Raw genomic sequence first — 22,532 nt, 5'->3', positions numbered from 1 at the left:
GGCCCAAGTTCAAAATACTTGTATATTTTCAATTGAAACTCGACCGAGTAGTGATGCAATATAAAATTACGTGGCAAACAATATCAATAAAATTAACCACGTTTAAGATAGAGAAATAAAAATCGTGAAGAAAATCACAAGAAGAAAGAAACAAAACGAGCGGATACAATTATTCCGATACGTGCCCATAAACATAAGAGAAGAAACAACACCCCACAAATGGACTTCTCTCTCTCCAAAAAACACTTTCTTTATTCTATAAAATTCAATTACTTACGTGCCTCCTTGTTTTATACATTTAAATCACCATCTCACGTGACTTTCAAAAGATAATCCCTAATATATCTCACTATTAAAACAAAATATGATAATTAACCAAAATAAATCTATCTCTAGATTGTTTCCATATGCTTCTTAACTACAACTCCCTACTTTATCCTTACACCTACTTACTCATTATCTAATAATATCTTTATTTCCTAAAAACTTTCCTAACTCAACCTTATCCTTTTTAATAACTCAACCTTATCCTTTTTAATAGATAGCCTTAAAGCAAATTCGAATCCTTCTTCCTATCCACGTGACCGCTATTCTTTTAATCTCACGTCAACATTTCAAATAAAAGATGAACATCAATCTGAGATCAATATACCTAAAATCAACTCACGCAAGAAAACGAAAGGAAACAAAAAAAAACGACTTGTCAATTTTTAAGACTTAAAATTATGCACTATGCACTATCTTTAAGACTTAAAATTACTTCTTCCTTTATATTCATTGTTTCGAGATCAAGAAGATCAATTGGAAGAGCACTCTTTTTCAGTGGATTTTTTAGTTGCACGTTACTTTTATAGTATAAAGTTCCAACACTAAACAATCGGTTAGAGGTTTGCCTTTTATTTTGAATAAAAAAAGGCAAACCTCATGTGCACATTACACATAACAATTCTAAGCCAAGGAAGCTGAGAGAAAAACCAAAAAATGAAGAGAGGTAAATGGAGAATTGATATTCATGTCATCATAAGGCTTTTCGGCAAACGAATTGCATCATACAACATCGTTTAGAGGTTTGCCTTTTATTTTGAGCGTGAGTATTGTATAAGGCATCATACAGAGTAAGGCACACCTCTAAACTATGCTAAAAGATACAGTTCCGATGCCAAAAAGCCTTGCGCGAAATGAATATCAATTGTCAACCCTAAGTTTAAAATTTAAAGCTTCAAAAAAGGTGATCCTTGAGCAGATCTATAAGAACAATTCCAATAAGGCTTTCTACATGGAATCAATGCTTTTTATGTGCTCGAGAAATCCTATGAAAAACACAATCGCCTGCCAATTCAAGGCTTTCTGCGTTCAATCAATCTACGTAGAGTGAATCGGTCCCTAAGGAAGACTAAAGGAAACAAGCATTTTGTTTGAATATATAGGGTCAAATATTTAGAGAGTGATGTCTAAGGGTTGAAGAATTCAAAATCTATGGCTTGTTTTTTGAAAATAATCATCTAAAAATTCTTAGTTGGATCCTTAATTTCAGATCGGATAAATCTTCACAAGTGCTCTTCCACCCAAGTGTACAATATGCAGGAAAACAAACACGCGAGCAAATGTCTCTCAAGTCAAGTGTGGGAAGTCACTATTTTTTCTTTGTCAAACCCAGCATGAAAATGATTATTTTGTCCCTTACACAAAGGGATTAAAAATGTGTGACCGGACTACAAATCAATGGGTGTGCCTTCCTTTATCCCCACCCACTTCTTGGCTTGAATTGTGCACCCTGAAATCAAAGCATTGAATCAATGAGGCAAGGGCAGTTTGCACCACAAATAGGGCCAGGGCACATCCTCCTCCCACTCCCAAACGGGCCAAAGATGGAAATTCTGTCCTTTAACATTAGTGCCTCCACTCTCTACAATGAACCTCTCAGGTTTGAATTTAAGGGGATCTCTCCCTACACCCCAAACATTTACAAAAAGTTGAGCTCCTTTTGGTATGTCATAGCCTCCTACCCTGCAATCTTGGGTTGATTCCCTTACAATTAAGGGTCCTTTGGCAATTGCTTGTAGATAAGGGAGATTAGGGATGTCTCTGTCTACCCACCACTGAAAATATTTCATCTCTCGAATATGTCGTGGTTGTTTATGAGCTCTGCCAGTGCCCACTCTATCGTTATGGCTAATGTATCGGCCCCGGCTGTAAAAATGTCCTGTAAAGAGAAAACATTTAGTCAAAAAGATGAGGTTGAAATTTTGATTCGCATTATAGGAAAATTGTAAAAAAAAAAACTGATGTTAAACTAGATTATGTTATCGACCATTAATTGTGTTATGAAGTTTCGGTAGATCAGATCAGGCAATTTTCAATAGGAAGTAATTAAGAAACTGTGAAGGATGATAGGGAGACTCTAAACAATTTTTTAGTTTTCAATCCAAACCGGGAAATTTTTAGACACTGGCTCAAAGTCGTAGTAGAAAGGCAGTGATTCAAAAATACATTGTCATATATGAATATTTCTTACCGAAACAAAGGCTTTAACATTCTCCCTAGTCAATTTCATCTCTGCCCCTTCATCTTGAGATATCCTGAGGAGAATATCAACTAAGTCCTGGGGTTCATCCCCAGTACTCTTCGTGCTCTTTCAAAATCCTCTCAACCATGTTATCAAATCTCTTATGAACATCCTTGATTCTCTTTTCAAGGCCCTGTAAATCCATGTTCTTGCAAAAAGAAATGAAGTCAGCCAAGTTGAAAGTACCTGCAAGCTCAGCAGCTTCCTTAACCAAACTCCTGCATTCATCAGCCTTATCCTTGGTTCCTGAGCATCTACCAGAAATTATGTCGTTTGTCAATATTGTAAGCTCACTACCCATATCCACATCCTTTCCATCTTGAGACTTCTTGAACAAAGACTCCAATAAATTTTTAATCTCTTGTTGCCTTATGCATTGGAATAGCTCTAGCTGCCTCCCCCCAAGAAGCTTCATCATGCAAATTCTCTTCATATATTTCCAGTAAGGGCCATAAGGTGCAAATGTGAAGTCAGCAGAGCCTCATGTCAGGTACTTCACCGCCTTCGACTGGGACCTCCAAGCAAAGGCGTGTTCCTGGATTTTGAGGAACTCCCGAGCCGTGTCAGCTGATGAGACCACAATCGAGAGCACGGAGCCGAGCTGAACTTGCATCACCGGACCATATTTCTCTGCTAGAGCCTGGAAGGCTTGGTGCGGTATTGGGCCCAAACGATGGAGGTGCCCTATAATTGGTAGGGCCATAGGACCAGGAGGAAGCTCAATCTGACCTTTTCTCACGAGGGATTTGATAAAATACCTCACTATTAGAGTGGAAATGAGCCATGTGATGAACGATCCAAGGTATGCTTGTGTGTCCCCTAAAAAACCCATGTTCATATCTACGAAAACGCTTGTGAATTGTACTCTTAAAGGAAAGATGAGCCTGTAAATTGGTGATACGAAGAAGGGCTTGGCTCAGGGGACTTTCTTTGTCAGTGTGGACTTTAATTTTATATAAATGTATAGAGTTGGATTTCGTTGTTTATGGTTGGTATAAGATGCTACACGGCTCTTGTGCCTTTTCAAATCTGAACCGTCCATTTTAAAATATCAAAATGTCACCCTCTCTTTAAGAAAATACTCAATCTAGGGGAATTCAATGCAGAGGGAGGTTTCTATGCGACCCCACCCACATATATGGTATAAAGGGTTTTGTAGTCATCAGATCTGAGAAGATGGTTGAGATGACTTGAGTTAGTATGTCACAAGTTAACTCTTACCTGTCAGATCTTGATCAGACAGCTCATAGCTTTTTATTTTTTATTCTTATTTTACCAATAATTTTTAAGCAAAATTTGGGATATGCATAGATAAGGGGCACACATGATAAAAATAATATAAAATATTTTCGATGATAAACAATTACCAAATTACCCCTAAAAATTGTAAGGGCATTTTGGTTATTTATTTTTACATAAAATATTTATTTTTTATGGTTCCAAGTTTCCCTAATTTTTTGATGAGAGATCCAAAATTTTATCAAAAAATGTTGTGGAAAAGAATAAAATATAAAACAGTGCCTGCCGTGACATTGTGGTATGAACAATTGTAGCCATTCGATTAAGATCAAACGGCTAAAAGTCGGGGACTCATATGGGTCATAACTCCAAGTTTCGGCTGCCTATGGCCAACCAGCTCAACTTAGATAAGTTCTCGTTTTTAGTTTAGTTTAAATTTACGTTTATTTTCTATTTTCCCTATTTTCAGTGTCCTCCTAGTATTCTGTTTGGTTTGTACACATGTTTTGTTGGGTTTATGTGGCCTTTAAAGGAGTGTGTAATGAAAAACATTTATTATAGTGGAATATAAACTCAGCGGGAGTATGGTCCCTCGTGGACCATACTAAGCAAATGATGTTTGTTAATACTGGACTGTGTTTGACGATCTATGTCACTCGGTTCGAAAACCCAAGGTACTTGAGCATAAAGAATAAACCAAGAAGGGTTTTGAGTTAGCCCTTGATGAAGTCGAAGCTTATGCCTAGATGAGTGAGTCGAAGGACTGTGTGACCCTTGCGTGTGATGGTAGGCCTACAGAAACGGGGACCAAATCAACATCCATGTTCCATCACATGACATGCATATCGATAGATCGTTCGGGAATGCCAGTTATCCACCTTTGGGTGAAGCATATGCATGTGCGAGAGAGATACCCATATGTACCTTACAGCTGTGGTGCATTAGGTCGTGGTGATCTTGGCTCATCTCTAGGGGAGGACCTGTTATCCACATACTGGGATTGCGACCCTTTAGCTCATCGACCAGACTTTGGTGACCCGCTAATGAGCCCTTGCTTGGACTGTGGGTCATGGGAAACACTGGATCAGTTCGATAAAGCAAGTGTGGTCTGTAGTACACAGTTGAAGGTGGAGTACCCCATGATCGTTAATAGAATTCCTGAATTATATGGATCCATTTCCCATCATATTAATTTGTGTTCATTTTATTATAGAAATTATTTTAAATTTATTATTTGAATTTTTATAAATTTTTTAATATTTTATTTATAATTTTTAAAATTATAAAACTGAAGTTATTGATTTTACAAATTATATAAAATTAAAATAATGTTTAAATAAAATTTTAAAATATTTATAAAATTTTCATGGGGCCCTATAGTGCACATTGGCCCACCATATGGCAAATGGGTGGGGGCCCACATATGCCTCATATGGGTTGCACGCCCCACCCATTGCTTTCCTTGTTATTTCTTTGATATCAAGTTTTGTAATTTTTGGAAAGTCCATCTTATAAGCATATGGTCAAATATTGTTTGGGAAATATTGACCATATCTTATATTGATTATTGATAGAATATTTTGACTTGATATTTCTTGGTATATTCTTATGGAATATATGAGATGAGTAATGCAAGTTTATGGAATGTGTGATATATTTAAGAGATTTAATTTATTTAAATATATTGATGGAAAAATGGTTTAAGGAAAGGGGGATAATGGTTCATGCACCTTCCATAACGTTGATGGCCCATCTATGAAATGGATGACTCAGATCTCTCACTTCACAAGTCACCTTGTTTAACGATCCATATTTAATCTAAAAAAAGAGGCAAACTATGGGAAACCCTAAAAAAACCCTAGACCTAAATTTCACTATAAATAGGAGTGCACTCCTTCCATCTCAACATACCTCTCTCTCTCTCATAAACTCTCTCTCTCTCTCCTCCCTAGGGGCCACGCCCCTCTCTCTCCTCTTAAGTTTTCTCTCTCTAACCCTCTCTCTCTTAAGACCCATAGGGGGCAAGCCCCAACCCTAGGTCTCCTTCTCCCTTTCTCTTGACCTAAAAATACTAAGGGTTGGGAAAATTAAGGTTGCCTAATTATTTTGGAGTTAGGATTTTGTAAAGATTTAAAGGTGGTTATCTAGTTTGGTTGAAATTAGCTTTTTCAATTCGAGATTGAAGTTAGACTGTTGATCTCGCGCCATTGAATGTGGTGACTCGGTGTGGGGTGTAATAAGCCCGGTTGAGGTAATCTATGTTATCTTCTCTTTTACTTACTTTGCTCTTTTATTTTATATTCTCAAGCATAGTATTAAGTTATAAAAATAGCATTAAGTGGTTGAGTTTTATTTTTATTGTTGTCATGTTTTATTTTGAAATATTTATTTATTGTAAAAGACTATCTGTAAGTGATCTTTTTGCCAAAATAAAAAAAGGAGATTATTATCATTAAAAAAAAAAAATTGTATTCCCTTGTGAAAAGATCACATAGGTCTTTCTTTCGTGTTCAACCCAATTGTATCGTTGATGAGAACAAGATTTGTTCCATCAGATCTATCTTCTTATACGTTGTTTTTTGACCTAGCCTACTATTTTCTATCGAAATCCTTAGTTATTTAATTAAAGCATAAATTAGAGAGAATTTCATCAAAGATCTTTTCAGATTTAGCGGTAAACAACTCAAAATCCCAGTGTTCTCTTTGAAAATATAAATATGGTTGATCTTTCTCTATCTTGGTTGAGTTGTGCATAGTATGGGTTTTATATAAGAGTTCCAATGAAAATAATGGCATTTGATCAAGGCTCAAAAGTGATTTGTTTTTATTTCAAGTTTTGCGGAAATTTCTTTTTTGTTTAAGACTAATAATATCAAAAGAGCTGATATTTGCTTTGATCTGTAAAGAGTAAATATTTTTTATATTTGTGCATTATTTCATTTTTGTCTCTAAAAAGTTCATATTTTTTATTTGATAGTCAATGCTCTTAAATCGCACGTGTTTCTTAGTATTTTATATCTAAAAGATTAGGTCGACCATCTATCTCAAAAGTTTGACATTGTATTGTCCTTTGATTGTTAAGGGAAAAGTTTATCTAGAGCCTAGGCTCTAAACAATCAAATTAGAGTCTACATCTAATTTGATTGTAGAGGTTGTTTTGATGTCAAAATATCATCAAAATAATCATCTCGACATCAAGATGAATGGACATGAGAAAAAAATGGATTTCAAGATTTGGGTAGTAGTGCATTTTGTAACGCATTTAAATTTTATAACTAAAAATAAAAATATAATTTAAAGCTATCACAAAACTTTTTAATATTAAAATCATCTTTCTCGACGCTATTTGAAGATAAGCTCTAATTTAATTGTTTCGAGTCCCGGCTCTCTACAAACCACACCCTTATATTAATGGCATCCGTTTACAATGAAAAACCAAAAGAAAAATAATAAAAGCATCCGTATGGTAAGCATGATGGAAAACATAGCAATAATTTTAGCAGTCAATAAACCATAAAACGCGGTGCATAATCAAATGTCAAAGGACCTGTATAAAGTATTATATATCAAAGCATGCTTCAAGGAACTTTGCTCACCGCGAGAATCAAGTCTGCCTCTTAGGTTTTTAAAATAATATTTAGGGAAAAAGGTCGGAGCAAAGTAACGTCGTATTTTGAAATAATATTTAGGGAAAAAGGTCGGAGCAGAGTAACATAGTATTGCGCGGTACTAAGCGATTAAAAGAGATTATTTACTTGAAGTATAACAAGGTCATAATCATTTTTGTCCATCAGGTCACAATCATTTGAATTTGATGGTTGTAAGTGTGTCATTGACTAGACTCAAAGTTAAAAAAAATTACAAACTTCATGATACAATTCAAACCTTTCACTTGAACATCTAATGGCTAGAAATGATATGTGACCTTCTCGTAAAAATCGTAGTATATAATCCCATTTTTTTTCTTGGGCGAATACAATCCCATGTCAAATAGAGTATAACATGGTTTAAGGTGCATTGCTCTCCTTACATTTTATAAAGAGGAATGTGATATAAAGCTCATTTTTTATATATGAGAAATTTATAAAAATACATATAAGTCTATTTAATATTTTATCTATAGGTCATATTATAGAGCTCACACCATAGAGTATTTTGCAATCGTACTCAATATTTTATTAATAAGGGTATTTTTTGTCACTAGGAGGATGCTCTATGTAGATGATGTCACATCCCTCATAAAAAAACACCTCACAAAATAAACGTATGGAAGTGCCTAAAATTTTTTAGGTATAATTATAAATTGTACTCCAGGTGATTTACACATCATGTGGATGATGTCACATCCTTCACCAAAAATACCTATGAGTTTCGTATAAGGCATCATATGAAGTAAGACCCACTTCTAAACTATTCTAAAAGATGCAGTTCCGGTGCCAAAAAGCCTTGAAAGATATGAACATCTATTGTCAATCCTAAGTTTGAAATTTAAAGCTCCAAAAAAGTTGCTGCTTGAGCATATCGATAAGCAATTAATAATTGTAAAAATAGATTGTCCAAATCATGTGCTACAAGATGCACTATTTTTATGAATTAAAATCCATTTTTTTTCTATATACATACATTTCAAAGTCTTTAGGTTGGAACAACCTTTTTTATGAGCTTTTGAGGTACACCTGACCTCAATAATCTAAGGTTCACAATTACATAAACTTTCTTCTTTAATCGACCTTTAGGGGCAATATGCAATACGGGGGTATTTTGGGTGATAGTGCTTCGTGGCTCGTGAAATTGACATATTTGAAATCCCGTTCTCCCTAAAGAAGCCCTTCTGACAATTGCTAAGCAAACTCATCCATTGATGCTTCTTATATCATTTTTGACCAATGGCAATAGTCCAAATTAGCCAAATTTGTATTTTTGGATAGTTCGGGGAAGATGTGCCTCGTACAAGATAGGAATGGAACTTAAGATGTTAGATTATAGCGCCCCTCAACTTGAGTACCACTCTTTGAGCCAATTCTTAAGGCAAACGCATGGGTAAGAATTTACTCTGATAAGGTTTTTTAAAAAAATGATAAATCTGCATAATATAAAAATGGTTACAAGATCCCCATATTGAATTCCATTAGAAATATGTTATCACCAATATATATTGGGAACACAAGATAAAAATAATGAGTTGAGACCGGAAATTTCCCAATTGATATTGAAATGTTCCAATTAGTTTGGTCATGAAATGCTGAGCGAATTTTCTGCCTTACAACTCGTATTGTATGTAATAAGACCATTTACCATTGGTACAATCCGATCTCAATTAGTGTTTACCCCATCATATGTTATATTTTGATGCTAACGGAATGTTACCAAGTCTGAGCAAACTTTTTTTTAACGTTGAGCCCAGTTAAGATCCTTCCAACCATTAAATTTGACATTTGATGGCTAGAAGCAACATTGATCTTCTTATATAAAAACTAAACAGTTTTTCAGGATATACTGCCTCTTCTTTTGTTTTCTCATGCGATATTTTTTATGTTAGTCAAAAATTATATACCCTCTCAGGAGCTCATTTTTCATTTACTCCCTCAGAAAACCCACTAAGGAGTATTTTGGGACCCCAAGGACTTTATCCTCTTTAACTTTACATCTGACAAAAAAATATATTTGTTTTGCCCTTTTTATGTGCCTAAAGAAGATAAGCGTTTTGTTTGAATATATACCATCAAATTTTAAGAGAGTGATATCTAAGGGTTGAAAAACTCAAAATCTATATTTTGTTTTTCGAAAATAATCATCTAGAAATTCTTAGTTGAATCCCATAATTTTAGATCGGATAAGTCTTTACAATTGCTCTTCCACCCAAGAGAGTAAGTGTACAATATGCAGGAAAACAAACATGAGAGCAAATGTCTCTTAGGTCAAGTGTGTGAGCACAGTTTTTCCTTCTCATGCCCGGTATGAAAATGACGATTTTGCCCCTTACACAAAGGGATTAAAATGTGCCACTGGACTACAAATAAATGGGTGTGCCCTAGGAAGTGTCAGTCCTCTCCCTTCCTCCATGTCAACTTTATTCCCACCCATATCTTGGCTTGAATTATGTACCCTGAAATCAAAGCATTGGATCAATGAGGCTAGGGCAGTTTGCACCACCAATAGAGCCAAAGAAGTGCCAGGGCACATCCTCCTCCCACTCCCAAAAGGCAAAAGATGGAAATTCTGTCCTTTAACATCCACATTAGTGCCTCCACTCTCTACAATGAACCTCTCAGGTTTGAATTTAAGGGGATCTTCCCATGAGTTGGGGTCTCTCCCTAGAGCCCAAACATTTACAAAAAGTTGAGCTCCTTTTGGTATGTCATAGCCTCCTACCTTGCAATCTTGGGTTGATTCCCTTACAATTAAGGGCCCTGTTGGGTGTAGGCGCAGGGTTTCTTTAACAATTGCTTGTAGATAAGGGAGATTAGGTATGTCTGATTCTTCTACCACTCTCTGTCTACCAACCACCGAAAATATTTCATCTCTTGCCATCGCGAATATGTCGTGGTTGTTTATGAGCTCTGCCAGTGCCCACTCTATCGTTATGGCTGATGTATCGGTCCCAGCTGCGAAAATGTCCTGTAGAGAGAAAACATTTCGACAAAAAGATGAGGTTGAAATTTCGATGCACATTATAGGAAAAATTTAAAAAGAAAAAATGATGTTAAACTAGATTATGCCGTGGATCATTAATTATGTTGTGAAGTTTTGGTAGATCAGCCAATTTTCAATAGGAAGCAATTCAAAAATTGTGAAGGATAGGGAGACTGGGGCGATTTTCCATTTTTCAATTCAGAATTTCAGACAGGGAATTTTTTAGACACTAGCTCAAAGTCATAGTAGAAAGGCATTATTTCCAAAAACATAATCATAAATGAATATTTCTTACCAAAACAAAGGCTTTAATATTCTCCCTAGTCAATTTCATCTCTGCGCCTTCATCTTGAGATATCCTGAGGAGAATATCAACCAAGTCTTGGGGTTCATCCCCAGTACTCTTCTTCTCTTCATGCTCTTTCAAAATCCTCTCAACCATATCATCAAATCTCTTATGAACTTCCTTGATTCTCTTTTCAAGGCCCTGTAAATCCAAGTTCTTGCAAAAAGAAATGAAATCAGCCAAGTTGAAAATACCTGTAAGCTCAGTCACGTCCTTAACCAAACTTCTACATTCATCAGCCTTGTCCTTGGTTCCTGAACACCTAGTACTCATTGTCATACTAGAAATTATGTTATTCGTCAATACTGTAAGCTCACCATTCATATCCACATATTTTCCCTCTTGAGACTTCTTGAACAAAGACTCCAAGAAATTTTTTATCTCTTGTTGCCTTATGGATTGGAATAGATCCAGCTGCCTCCCCCCAAGAAGCTCCATCATGCAAATTCTCTTCATGTATTTCCAGTAAGGGCCATAAGGTGCAAAGGAGAAGTCAGCAGAGCCATATGTCAGGCACTTCACCGCCTTCGATTGGGGCCTTGAAGCAAAGGCGTGCTCGTGGGTCTTGAGGAACTCCCGAGCCATGTCTGCTGATGATACCACGATCGAGAGCACGGAGCCGAGCCGAACTTGCATCACTGGGCCGTACTTCCTTGCTAGCGCCTGGAAGGCTTGGTGCGGGATTGGACCCAAATGATGGAGGTGCCCTATAATTGGGAGTGCCATAGGACCAGGAGGAAGCTTAACCTGATCTTTTTTCATGAGGGATTTGATAAAATACCTCACTATTAGAGTGGAGATGAGCCATGTGATGAACAATCCAAGGTATGCTTGTGTCCCCCCTAAAAACTCCATGTTCATAGTTAGGAAAAGGCCTGTGATTTGCACTATTAAAGGAAAAGACGAGCCTGTAAATTGGTGATAAGAAGAACGGCTTGCCTTAGTAGGGGACTTTTTTTTAATTCGGCTCTCAATATGGGCTTGAATTATATATAAATGTTTTTATGTGAATAATATATATGTTTTTTACATTGAAGAATTGGGTTTTGTTGTTTATGGTTGGTATAAGGTTGAAGACAAAGTATCTGGTCCAACAAATAAGGTGCAAAGGGATCAACATCTAATGTATTTAGTATTCATTCTATATTGATGGTTTTGATGCTATATAGCCCCAGTGCAGTTGTGCCTTCTCAACTCTAAACCGGCCATTTTAAAATATCAAAATCTCACCATGTCTTTGTCAACCTTAGAAAATACTCAAATCTTGGGTATTCGATGCCGGCCCCGGCAAATGAATCCGTTTAAATAATGGCCGTCCAGTCTTAAAGTAACTAATATTATTATCTATTTGCTTCTTGTAATTTTTTACTTATTTTTTAATTTATTTTTGCGTGAAGGTTATCTTAGCTTTTTCATTACTCAAAACCTTAGAAATCTTCCATTGTACAGAGCAATTTAGCCTTTGTTTAGTACAGTTAGTGCCGATTAACTTGGTTTTCTCCATATTCACCCAAACACCAAATGCCACCTCAAGAGCGGCAAGAGATATTTCATTTAAGCCTATATTTATAAAAAATTCAAAAAAACAAGAAATCTATTTGTAACGGGTATTTATTTATGTGTTTTATCAGTTTAGCAAAGATTGGAAAATATTTTGCTCATGAGTACTTACCAGTACATTTACCTAGGTTACTTCAAAAATACCGCCGGTCACAAATTGATTTTTCAAATTTTTTTTTTTTACTTCCTTTTTAACTTTATTTAGATGTGTTTTCTTTAATTTTATTTTAAAACATATATTTTCTATTTTTAAAAAAAAAAATTGAACCCAACTCATAGAAACGGGCGAAAATGATAGGGTGGAGATTTACGTTAACTTCCAATTGGAAAGTGGTTCACGAAAAGGGGTCCTCACATTTGCCTGAAGCCGATTTCCGTCCTTTTTCACCCATTTGTGGGAAACCGGATTCACGTCGGAATGGGCTTCATGGGTTAGTGAGACAAACTAAATGTGTGAAACTGTAAGTCTCGTTTGAAAATAGTTTTGGGTGACCGTTTTTAAACAATCCAAAAGACCCCTAATAGATTTCTACTTCATGAAACAATCAATAAATAATTGAATTAGATCACATAATTAAAAGACAAGGAATTATATGAATAAATTAATAAGATATTAAAAAATCTATAAGAATAATGTAAGATAAACAAAAAATAATTAAAAGTATAAAATAATATTTTTATTTTAAATTAAATATTTTAGCTAAATAATTTATTGCACATATACTACATTCCCTAATAGGTATATGTTTTTATAACCATCTTGCGATAAGGGCCCTTAATTCTTGTTGATTTAACAATAATAGCCTCTAGATTTTTCTGACTACATTAAAGCCCTAACAAATAAGGTTTTGTATGTCCTAATTATTTGAACTACTCTCTTTTTCCAATTTCAAAGTAAAAGTTAAATGAAATGTAACTTAAATAAAACAAGTTAGATAATAAGAAGAGTAATGATGAGGAAGAAGTTAAGATTGGCAGTCAAGAAATACCAAAAAGATTGCTTCTTTGATATCTTGGATCGATAATTCAAAAAAATCGAGAGATTGAGGAACATGTCGCTCATAGAATTAGCGCTGGGTGGGCGAGGTGGAGATGTACAACCAGATTTTAATATAATCACCGCATTACCAATAAAGCTGAAGAAAATGTCCTATTAAAAAACTTTTATAAAAACTCCCATTTTTTTTAGGTTTCTAATAATAGTCTTACATATTTTCAATTTCTAAGATCAACCCCCACTTTTTCATTTTCTTAATTCTTAAATTTACCATGGTTGGTGTCCGAACAAATGTCATGTTTCTCGAGTGTTGGGCTTAGGATGTCTAAACAACTTTTTTTATTGCTCATTTAATTCGATCCTTGGGTAAGTTTTTATCTCTTTATTTTTTTAACACTTAGGAAAGTGGACTGTTTAGAGTCTATAGACATTAGTTATAAAAGGTGCCCAAACTGGTCTTTCATTAAAAAAAAATACTAGGCACTGGATGTCCTATGTAATTTGGATGGGGCTCATTCTTCCAATAATATCGCCCAACGGTTGTCTCTCGAATGCTTTGTCCTGACTAGTGGTTTAGGACTCAACCAAGTAACTCGGCCTTAGACTACGGTCAAGGGACTTTCAAAAGATACTTATTTTTCGTTTTTTTTGTTAAAAATCTTAATTACATGAATTAGAAGGACATTTTATATCATTTATATAGTTTTATGATGATTTGGGAAGTTTTCTCTTCACATGCTCTTTTTTCTTTTCTAAATATTTCAAGATATAAATCAAAATTGTCAATAATCCATTTTATATAATTTTTGAACTTCTAATGAATTCTATTATTATTTGTTTTCCTATTCTTATCATTTTTAACAACGTTTTAACATTTTGTTCTAACGGCTAAATTCCCTCGAACTTGGCAGAGCTACTCAGGCCCAGGCCGAGGCCGAGGCCCAGGCCGAGGCCCAGGCCGAGGCCCAAGTGAGATCAATAAGAGGGAGTCAATGAGATAGATAATATGAGAGAAATCCAGCAATTCCGAACCCAATCCAAGTTTTCTAATGTATTTCAATCAAGGTTAGAAAAACAGGGCGATCTAACCGGTGACCTCCTGGTTAGATCGGAACCAACCAGTGGCCGGTACGGGTTTCAGCTAGTTCTGATGACTGGCTACGTATTTTAAAGAAAATTTCAAAAATATATATATAATCTCAAAAATAAGGATTTTTGTAATACATATTTTTTATTATTATGGAAAAAATTAGAAATTGTCTTGGTCAGTAATATTTACTTTTATATTTTTCCATCTTTTTTAGGAAATTTCAAAAATACGTCTAAGTACAAATCAATTATTTAAAATCTTTTTTTCATTAATTTTCAACTTCATTTTGATGTGTTTTATATAATCATTCTTTAAGTATACTTTTCATATTTTATTAGATTTTATTTTTTATTTCTTTCAATAAATTTTTGACTGCTAGGGACTTGTTCGGTTAGAACGGTTGAATCAGCCGGTTTACCAGTTAGGCCGGTTGAACCGCTTCCGAGCCCATGTCCGGTTAAATTGGATCCAGACCCGACCCGATTTGAATCTAAATCGAAACCAGTTCTAAAACCTAACAAAAAAACTTTTGAAAAAATATATGTATACCCAACCCAGATCCGGCTCGAATCCAGGGTTTTGGACCCATACCGAATTCACCGTGTCCTAAGCTTGAACTTAGACCCATACCCAGACCTCGCTCCTCTCTATAATGACTGAGGCCCTAGTATAACCGTTTTTTTTTTTTAGGGTAAGTACGATAACCGGGTTATATCAGCCACTTATGCAATGTTCCTACACAAGTATTGTTGAAATGGGAAACAACGAATGCGTGGCCTTTAGACACGTAGACTCTCATTATGCAGGGATTGTGGTTTGTATGAGGCTGAGGCCCTAACCAATCAAAGGAAGGCGTACATTGAAATAGTATCGAAAGATGTTATTTTAGTATTGAAAAGTTTTGCGATAGTCTGAAAATTTATTTTCATATCTAATTATATAATTTAAGGCTAATAGTATGAATTGCGCAGATCCATGAACATTTGGTTAGCTTGAAAATATACAATATGTACTATTTCTAAGTCTTGAAATCCTTTTTTTTCATGATCATGCATCTTGATGTTGAGATGATCTATTTGAGGATTTTTGGGCATCAAAACAACCTCTCTTAGTCAATTTTAGAGGTGTGCCTTAATTTGATTGATTAGGGGCCTCATAATCTTTTCCCTTATGTTGATGCTAAGTTTTATAAAAAGTCAAAATGATGCCTCCCCCTCTAGATTGAAGGTAGGAAGTAATCAGTGTCATGTCAAGGCCTAAATACTGTTAAAATTGCTAAAGTGCATTTTCTAGAAAACTATATTAGTTTTTATGTTCTTTTATTATGGGGCAATGATTTCATGCTACGGTTGTATCATAATATAATGCAACTACATTAAAAAACCATGTTAGAGACATTTGTTCGACACAAATTTTTGGATGTATACTCTTTTCATTCTAAAGAACAATCACAAAAAGAAAATTTAGAAAAAAAGCCCTAGAAAGTGTTTTTCTAGTCCAATTAATAAAGCCGTCCATTTTAGTGAGATGGTTAGATATAGGCCTAGGAAGGATTTTTTTATTTCCAAAATTTTTATAAAGTGTTATCATCATTAGATTAATAATGCTAAAAAAGGAAAAAGTGATTTTGAATTTGTCAAAGCCTAGATCTTGAAATTCACCAAATAGATGGTCGAGATTCATTGTTGGAGGGTACTAATTTTGACCATATCTAGGGTGCAAATTGAATTTTTTTTGCCATAAGATTGATTATGAGGATGAAGAAAATGTGTGTGTAAAAATTGGGGTTATACAAATGTCAAAAACATTGTTTTTTAGAAGTGTGACTGCATTATACTATGATACAACTGTTGCATCAGATCATTGCCCTTTATTATGAGTGATGTAGTGAGGTTGTACTTGTAAATTTGTGTAGTAGGAAGTTATGAATTCGGGTGGAATGATGAATGGTTTTGGCATTGAGTTGCTCTTCCTTGTTGGCTAAGACTTATGGGAACTTGTGGGAACTTGTCGGCAGAAAATATTGATGCATTCAAAAAATATAGGGACCGTTAAATTTGTTAAAGTGTATTTTCTAAAAGCCATATTAGCTTTTATGTTATTTTATTATGAGCGATGTAGTGAGGTTGTACATGTAAGTTTGTGTAGTAGGAAGTTATGAAACTACTAGGAGGTTAGTAGTTATTGTTGTAAGTTAGTAGTTATTATTGCAAGTGGGTAGTTATTGTAGGAAACATAGTTATAAAAATATCTACTTAAAGAGAGGTATGTGGTGAGAAAATTGGGTCACATGTGTTAAGGTTAATCATGTGTATTGATATTGTAGAGCCTTTTTGTGCCCCATGTTTTTCTTTAATGAAGTTTTTCTTCTATTTCATCTTGGTTCTTCTTCTTCTTTCTATTTGCACGTGAGTCTTGGGCTAATGTGGCATTGTCACACTAATTGAGAAGCGGATTGTTCTGGTGTTGTGGCATCCGTCATTCTCTACATGGTATCCGAGCCACAAAGGTGGTGGTTATATAGTCTTGACTCCCTTGATAAAGAATATCAATTGTCTTTTTTAAAATGGATTCGGTGGAAGGTTTAATAGTTTTAATGTTAAGTTGGGAACTCAACTCAAGGCGGCCTTTCTGTTTCTCAATTATTTTTAGAATCTTTGTCTGGAGATCTTTAAAAAAAAGCATAAAAAAAAAAAGAAAAAGAAAACTACAATTTTGATTCTCAAAACACTTAAATTCGACCTTCCAAAATTGTTTGTCTCTGGTCAATTATAGGATGGTATTTTTATTAGGCACTTATTTTTTTGTTGGTTAATGTTGTTCACTCGGTTGAAGAGATTATATTAAAAAATTTGGAGTCGTAACAGTACTATGGAGTGATGCAAGAAATGCTCGTCCAAGAGGATAGAATGTTTTCATCAGTGTTAAAAAATCGGGCCATCTCGATAGGAATCTTCCGACCCAAATCAGGAATTGGTGGTAACCGAACAAGGAATTGGTGGTAACCGAACAGGTTTCGGAATCGTCCGACCCAAATCAAGAATCGGTGGTAACCGAACAGGTTTCGGATAGCCGGTCCCACCATTTTGTATTAGTTACATTTCTATTTTTTCAATTTTTTATTGACCGATACTCACTTGGGAGAATCAATCGCAAAGGCCAGTTCGCCTGATCAATCGGGCATTAAAATACGGGTTTTGATAAAATAGAAATTAAAACCCAAGGACATCAATCAAATTTAGAGCCGAGGTTCTAAACAATCAAGTAGAGCCCACCTCAAAAATGTTACTAGAAGATGTTGTTTTGATGCCTAAATATCTTCAAATTGATCATCTCAACATCAAGATGCATGGACACGAGAGAAAATTGGATTTCAAGTTTTAGAAATAGTGCATCTTGTAACACATATTTGGAAAGTCAATTTTCAAGATTTTCAAGTTTTCATACATCGGCTCGATCAAAATTAAAGGCGAAAATATATTTTAAGGCTAGCACAAATATTTCTAGCATAGCAACCACATTTCTCAACACTATTTGAAGGGTGCGCTTTATTTCGATTGTTTAGAGCCTCGGCTCTATACAAACCGCACCATAAGTAGTTTTAGTAGTAGCAAAAAATTAGAAAGGATTTTAAGTAGCAGCAAAAAGTTAGTCGAGCCATGAGCCAAACCCACAAACATGCTTAGGTAAGGAGTTCTTCAATATAAAAAATGCAAAGTGCGGCATCAAACGGCCTTGAGTTGTCGTACACTATCACATTCACACGTTCTGCGTGCTCTATATATGCATTCTCTCCATTTGTTTCTTAAAACACAAGTGAAAAGAATGTCAATATAGTTAAACAAGAGATACGGTGGCATTTGTGGGCAACCTCTTCCTTTGGTTCATAGAGCACAAGTAAGAGAGTATGTTCCCAGATTTAAACAAGGTTTCTTTCCTATTTAAAACAGGGTAACAAGGTTTCTTCTTCTAGCCCTGTGATATGGGATGAATAACTCAATACTTATATATATATATATATATATATATATATAAAAGAGAGAAAGCACCTTTTCTGAGCTTGTCATTATTTTGAAATAACATGAGATATTTTTCCAAAACAAAAATACAATACCAAGTGAGTTAACCCAGATCACGTTCTACTTACCCCAAAAAACAGAAAAGAAACAAATGATATTTGTTATAGAAGGAAGGGATACAAAGAAAACCGTCATCACAAAAGGAAAAATAAAATAAAATCCATTGCTATTGAAGGAAAGGAAAACACAGAAAATCACATTAATTCACTTCTTCGTGCATAAGGCACTATCTCCTTTTTATCATATAGGATGGCATGTGTATCATCCCATCCCAAAGCCACCTCTTAAATATCATAGAATGCCATCTCAAAACCATAGCCCAACTTGAGAGACATGCTTCATCCAACTTCTCAGGCATTAAAGAAAAAACAAAATTAAATTAAATAGCATAAACAAATTTTAAAGTAAAACAAATTTCAAGCACTTTGGGAAACATACTTCTCCTACCTCCCAAGCATTGTGAAACATTTTTGCCACCCCTTTTCACTTTATCCTCCTCTTCCTATCACCATGCCCTTGTACCCCTCCTCTGCTGAAGTTTAAAATCTGCAGTAAATGCTGTTTTTTGGGCTGGCACTTCCAAGAAAAGAGGGAAGGTCTGTAGGGCACACAATCCCCTGTTGGTTGTCCAGATAAATAATTTAGCTTTCCTCTCCTCATATCATATCTCAAGAATTTCCACTCGTTGCTCCGTTCAATCGTCATTTTCATGATAAGGACCTCCCCATACAGGAACCATGGAATTAAGTTATCCCAATACTGCTGCTTAAGGAGATCTAAGCTGAGCAATTTCCCACTTCTTCTCTTTTTTCAGAGCCCACAACTCTACTGTAGTCACATTGTATCTGCATAGGCAAACGCAATTGTCCCACCTAAAGAGTCCATACTGGAGGGGCAGGGGCCCTAGTGGGATTGGGATTCCTCTCTCTCCATATCAAAAGCCAATAAATGTCCATCCTCGACCAGTGATGTATGGTTTTCGAGTAGGATTCTACAAGCCAAACGCAGTGAATAGTAGGTATGGCCAAGAGTGACTGATCCCCTCCTTAATAATCGACTCCCGCACAAGGGTGCGGAGCTCCGAGGCCTCCTCCACTCTCCCGTCGTCGAGTCAAACAGCATGTATGCATGGAGATTTTCATAAATATGGCCCTTCACCTTGTGGGCACATATCATGAAAGTGCAACTTTGAGGGTCGAAATAAAACCCAATGTCCTGCACATTACCTTCACGGTAGGGTGGAAGGGGATGGAGGGCGGTGTATTGGCCAGTGCAGGGGTTAACAATGGACAAGGAATGCCTTGGGCCATGTACACTGCTGGATGCGGTTAGGCAGCAGAGAATGCCATGGCTCTCGACCAACTTCTCGGACACAAATTCATATTTTTTGGTGTCGATGGTGAGCACAGGTTCAGTTTTCGCCCTCTCTGATAATTCCCTCCTTGCTCTAAGCTTTGATGGGCGTATTTCTATGCGACAACGGCGATGATTTGCATAGACAGCCATCAAATAATCATAGTTCTTATCTACCCTTCTTGAATAATCATACCATACTATACTATTCCCTTCTTGAATAGTCATACCTCTCTCCACCATTCTTGAGAGAACAAGAGCCTGAGGCTGTGATGGCTGCTCCGAAGAAGAGATATAATAGGATTCAGCAAAGGAACGGGAGGAGACAAATCTATTCCAGGACTGAGAAACTCTTTTCAATGTGAGGACGCTCTTCACAGGTAAGAACAAAAGGATCTTCTCGACTAGCTCATCCGGGAGAGCATCAAAAAGAGAACATACAGTGCCCAATCGTTCTTGCATTGAGAGAGAGGAAGCCTTTTGTTTTGTGTTTTTTATCTTTCTAGATCTCTCAACATCATCCTCTTGCTTCCTTTTCTTTCTAGATCTCTCAAACCATCCATCTGCCCTGTAAACTCCTGCTCTGTATCTCTTTTAGCCGGTAAATCACTTGTTTTCTCCTCCCCATTTTTCTTTTTTGTACTTAAAAGAATTAATACTAAATATCTTCAGAACACACAGGAAATTAAACCAGAGAACCCATAAGAAGACAGATAGATGAAATATAATCCATCTTGTTATGCGCAATTAGATTAGCTCTTTAGATAGATGAAATATAACCTATCTTGTTATGCGCTATTGGATTTACTCAAAGAGTTAATCTAGGTATATATTCATTAAACACAATTTATCTTGTTGCGTGCAGTTGCATTACTCGGCAGACTTTCAAAAGATCCAAAATCACCAACCCGCTTTCAATGCGGCCTTGGCCAAGCTGCATACGTAGAAATGTGGGCCTCTCAGTAAATCTATTTTTTAGATGAATTTTAAGATTTAATTTTTAAGGACATGTAATCTCTAACGTAGAGATTGTAAATATGAAAAAATAAATAAATTTTAAAAACTAAAAATAATCATTCTAATAAAAAACATTTGGACAGTTACTTTTCATTGTTTTTAAATGGAACACCTGCTTGCATTCATTTTTAATATGGATGCTTTACATTTTATGGACCGCATATGTAGAAATGCAGTCCCGCCGGTATGAAACAATTTTTCATATAAATATTTCACTAAGTAAATCATCATCATCCGAGCTTCACCCCAACTATTTTCTGTATGTCATGATAACGATGTAGCAAAAAATTTCGACTAACTCAAAGTCATTTTTCTATTTTCCTATATTAATTCTTAAACTTCTAAATCTCACATACGGAATCTCCTAAAATAAGTCCGCTAAAAATCCCTTACCTATGTCTTAGTTGAAACTTCCTAAAAACTCTTGAAGAAAAAGCAGATGATACCTATAAAATAAATTGAAAAAGTTTATATGAGGTTGCAACCTTAAAATGTAGAATCACATATGCACCTCAAAAATCCATCAGAAAATGTTGTTTCAATGTTGAAAAACCCTCTAACTGATCATCTCGACAACTAGATGTATGAATATGGAAAAAAAAAAAACGCTTTGAATCCCAGAAATAGTGCATCTTGCAACACATTATCTAGACAGTCCATTTTCAAGATTTCATATATTTATAGATCTAATCGATTTTAACTATTTTTGGAGTTTAAGATTTTATAATTAGATATGAAAATTGATTTTGAGATAATGTTAATAATTTTTTACACCAAAATTACATGTTATGATAAAATTTGGAGGTCCTTATAGAAACCACACCCAAAATAAATAAGAAGATTTTCAATATTTAGAGGTCTTCTACTATCTATTTCCCATATTAATCTCTTAGATGCTTTAAAGTTTACAAATGAAATCTCCTAAAATCAGTGCGTGCTAGGAGAGAGGCCTAAGAAGCCAAATCCTATCTCTAAAGATTATCTTTCTTATAATTTGTTTTCAAATGGGAAAGTATATAATGATATCATTTACTTTTTGTACAAGGTAGTCACAATTAATCTTGACTATTGGATGTGAAATTGGGTGGCTGCATGTATTTCATTGACCAAGCTCAAAGTTCAAAAGAAATTTTTTCGAACTTTATGAAACACCTAAACTATGGTTGTAAGTAATTTTGATCTCCCAGTACTAAAAGCAAATATTCTCATTGTATACAATCCATTTTAAATAAAATGAATCAATTTATTTTATACTCTCTTTATGACTAATTATATCTTTCTCCAAAAATTATATTTCCTATAACTTTGATTTTCAAATTTGTATTGAACAAAAAAAAAAAGGAAGATCTGATCTTTCCTACTATTTAGATAAATATGGTAGATTTAGAGGAGTAGAATAGAATAATGATAGACATCTAGTTCTCTCAAATCTCTCTGCCTTTTCTCTTCGTAAAATTTCCTTCTCTATCTCTGAAATTCTCTTCCAAAAACCTCTCTCCTAAATTTTTTGCTAAAACTTTGAACTTTCTTCTCTCTTTGTAAAATAGGTGCGTACAACTTTCTTTCCATCTCTATCTCTTTTCTTAGGCATCTCTCGTATGTATATCGTTAGTGTTCTTTGTTATTTTTACGATAGGCATCTCTCATATATA

At 35.1% G+C, this 22,532-nt stretch overlaps 1 protein-coding gene and 1 pseudogene across 2 annotated transcripts; both read right to left on the bottom strand.

The window, feature by feature from the left end:
- Positions 1-1,528: 1,528 nt before the first annotated feature.
- Positions 1,529-3,501, bottom strand: LOC105421090 (cytochrome P450 93A3-like; annotated as a pseudogene). Its single transcript, XR_016052801.1, has 2 exons — positions 2,516-3,501; positions 1,529-2,203 (listed from the first exon to the last, which is right to left on the bottom strand). The product of XR_016052801.1 is annotated as a cytochrome P450 93A3-like (transcript).
- Positions 3,502-9,639: 6,138 nt separating this feature from the next.
- LOC18439889 (cytochrome P450 93A3) lies at positions 9,640-11,804 on the bottom strand. The gene is made up of 2 exons (XM_006850044.4): positions 10,734-11,804; positions 9,640-10,423 (listed from the first exon to the last, which is right to left on the bottom strand). Exons 1-2 carry the CDS (start codon positions 11,643-11,645, stop codon positions 9,785-9,787), a joined length of 1,551 nt encoding a protein of 516 aa, XP_006850107.3. The 5' UTR covers positions 11,646-11,804; the 3' UTR covers positions 9,640-9,784.
- Positions 11,805-22,532: the final 10,728 nt, after the last annotated feature.

Source organism: Amborella trichopoda, chromosome 3, assembly GCF_054954075.1.
Source record: "Amborella trichopoda isolate Santa Cruz 75 chromosome 3, AtrichopodaSantaCruz75HAP2 v2.0, whole genome shotgun sequence".
NCBI classification, from domain to species: Eukaryota; Viridiplantae; Streptophyta; class Magnoliopsida; order Amborellales; family Amborellaceae; genus Amborella; species Amborella trichopoda.
The sequence above is the reverse complement of the archived record's forward strand: the minus strand, read 5'-3'. Positions and strand labels throughout refer to the sequence as shown.

Bases quoted from the DNA above. Each gene is read 5' to 3' on its own strand.
- LOC18439889 (XM_006850044.4), bottom strand. From the start codon at position 11,645: ATGAACATGGAGTTTTTAGGGGGGACACAAGCATACCTTGGATTGTTC. The intron at 10,424-10,733 runs GTAAGAAATATT...TTCTCTCTACAG, and splicing joins ATATTAAAGCCTTTGTTTTG to GACATTTTCGCAGCTGGGAC.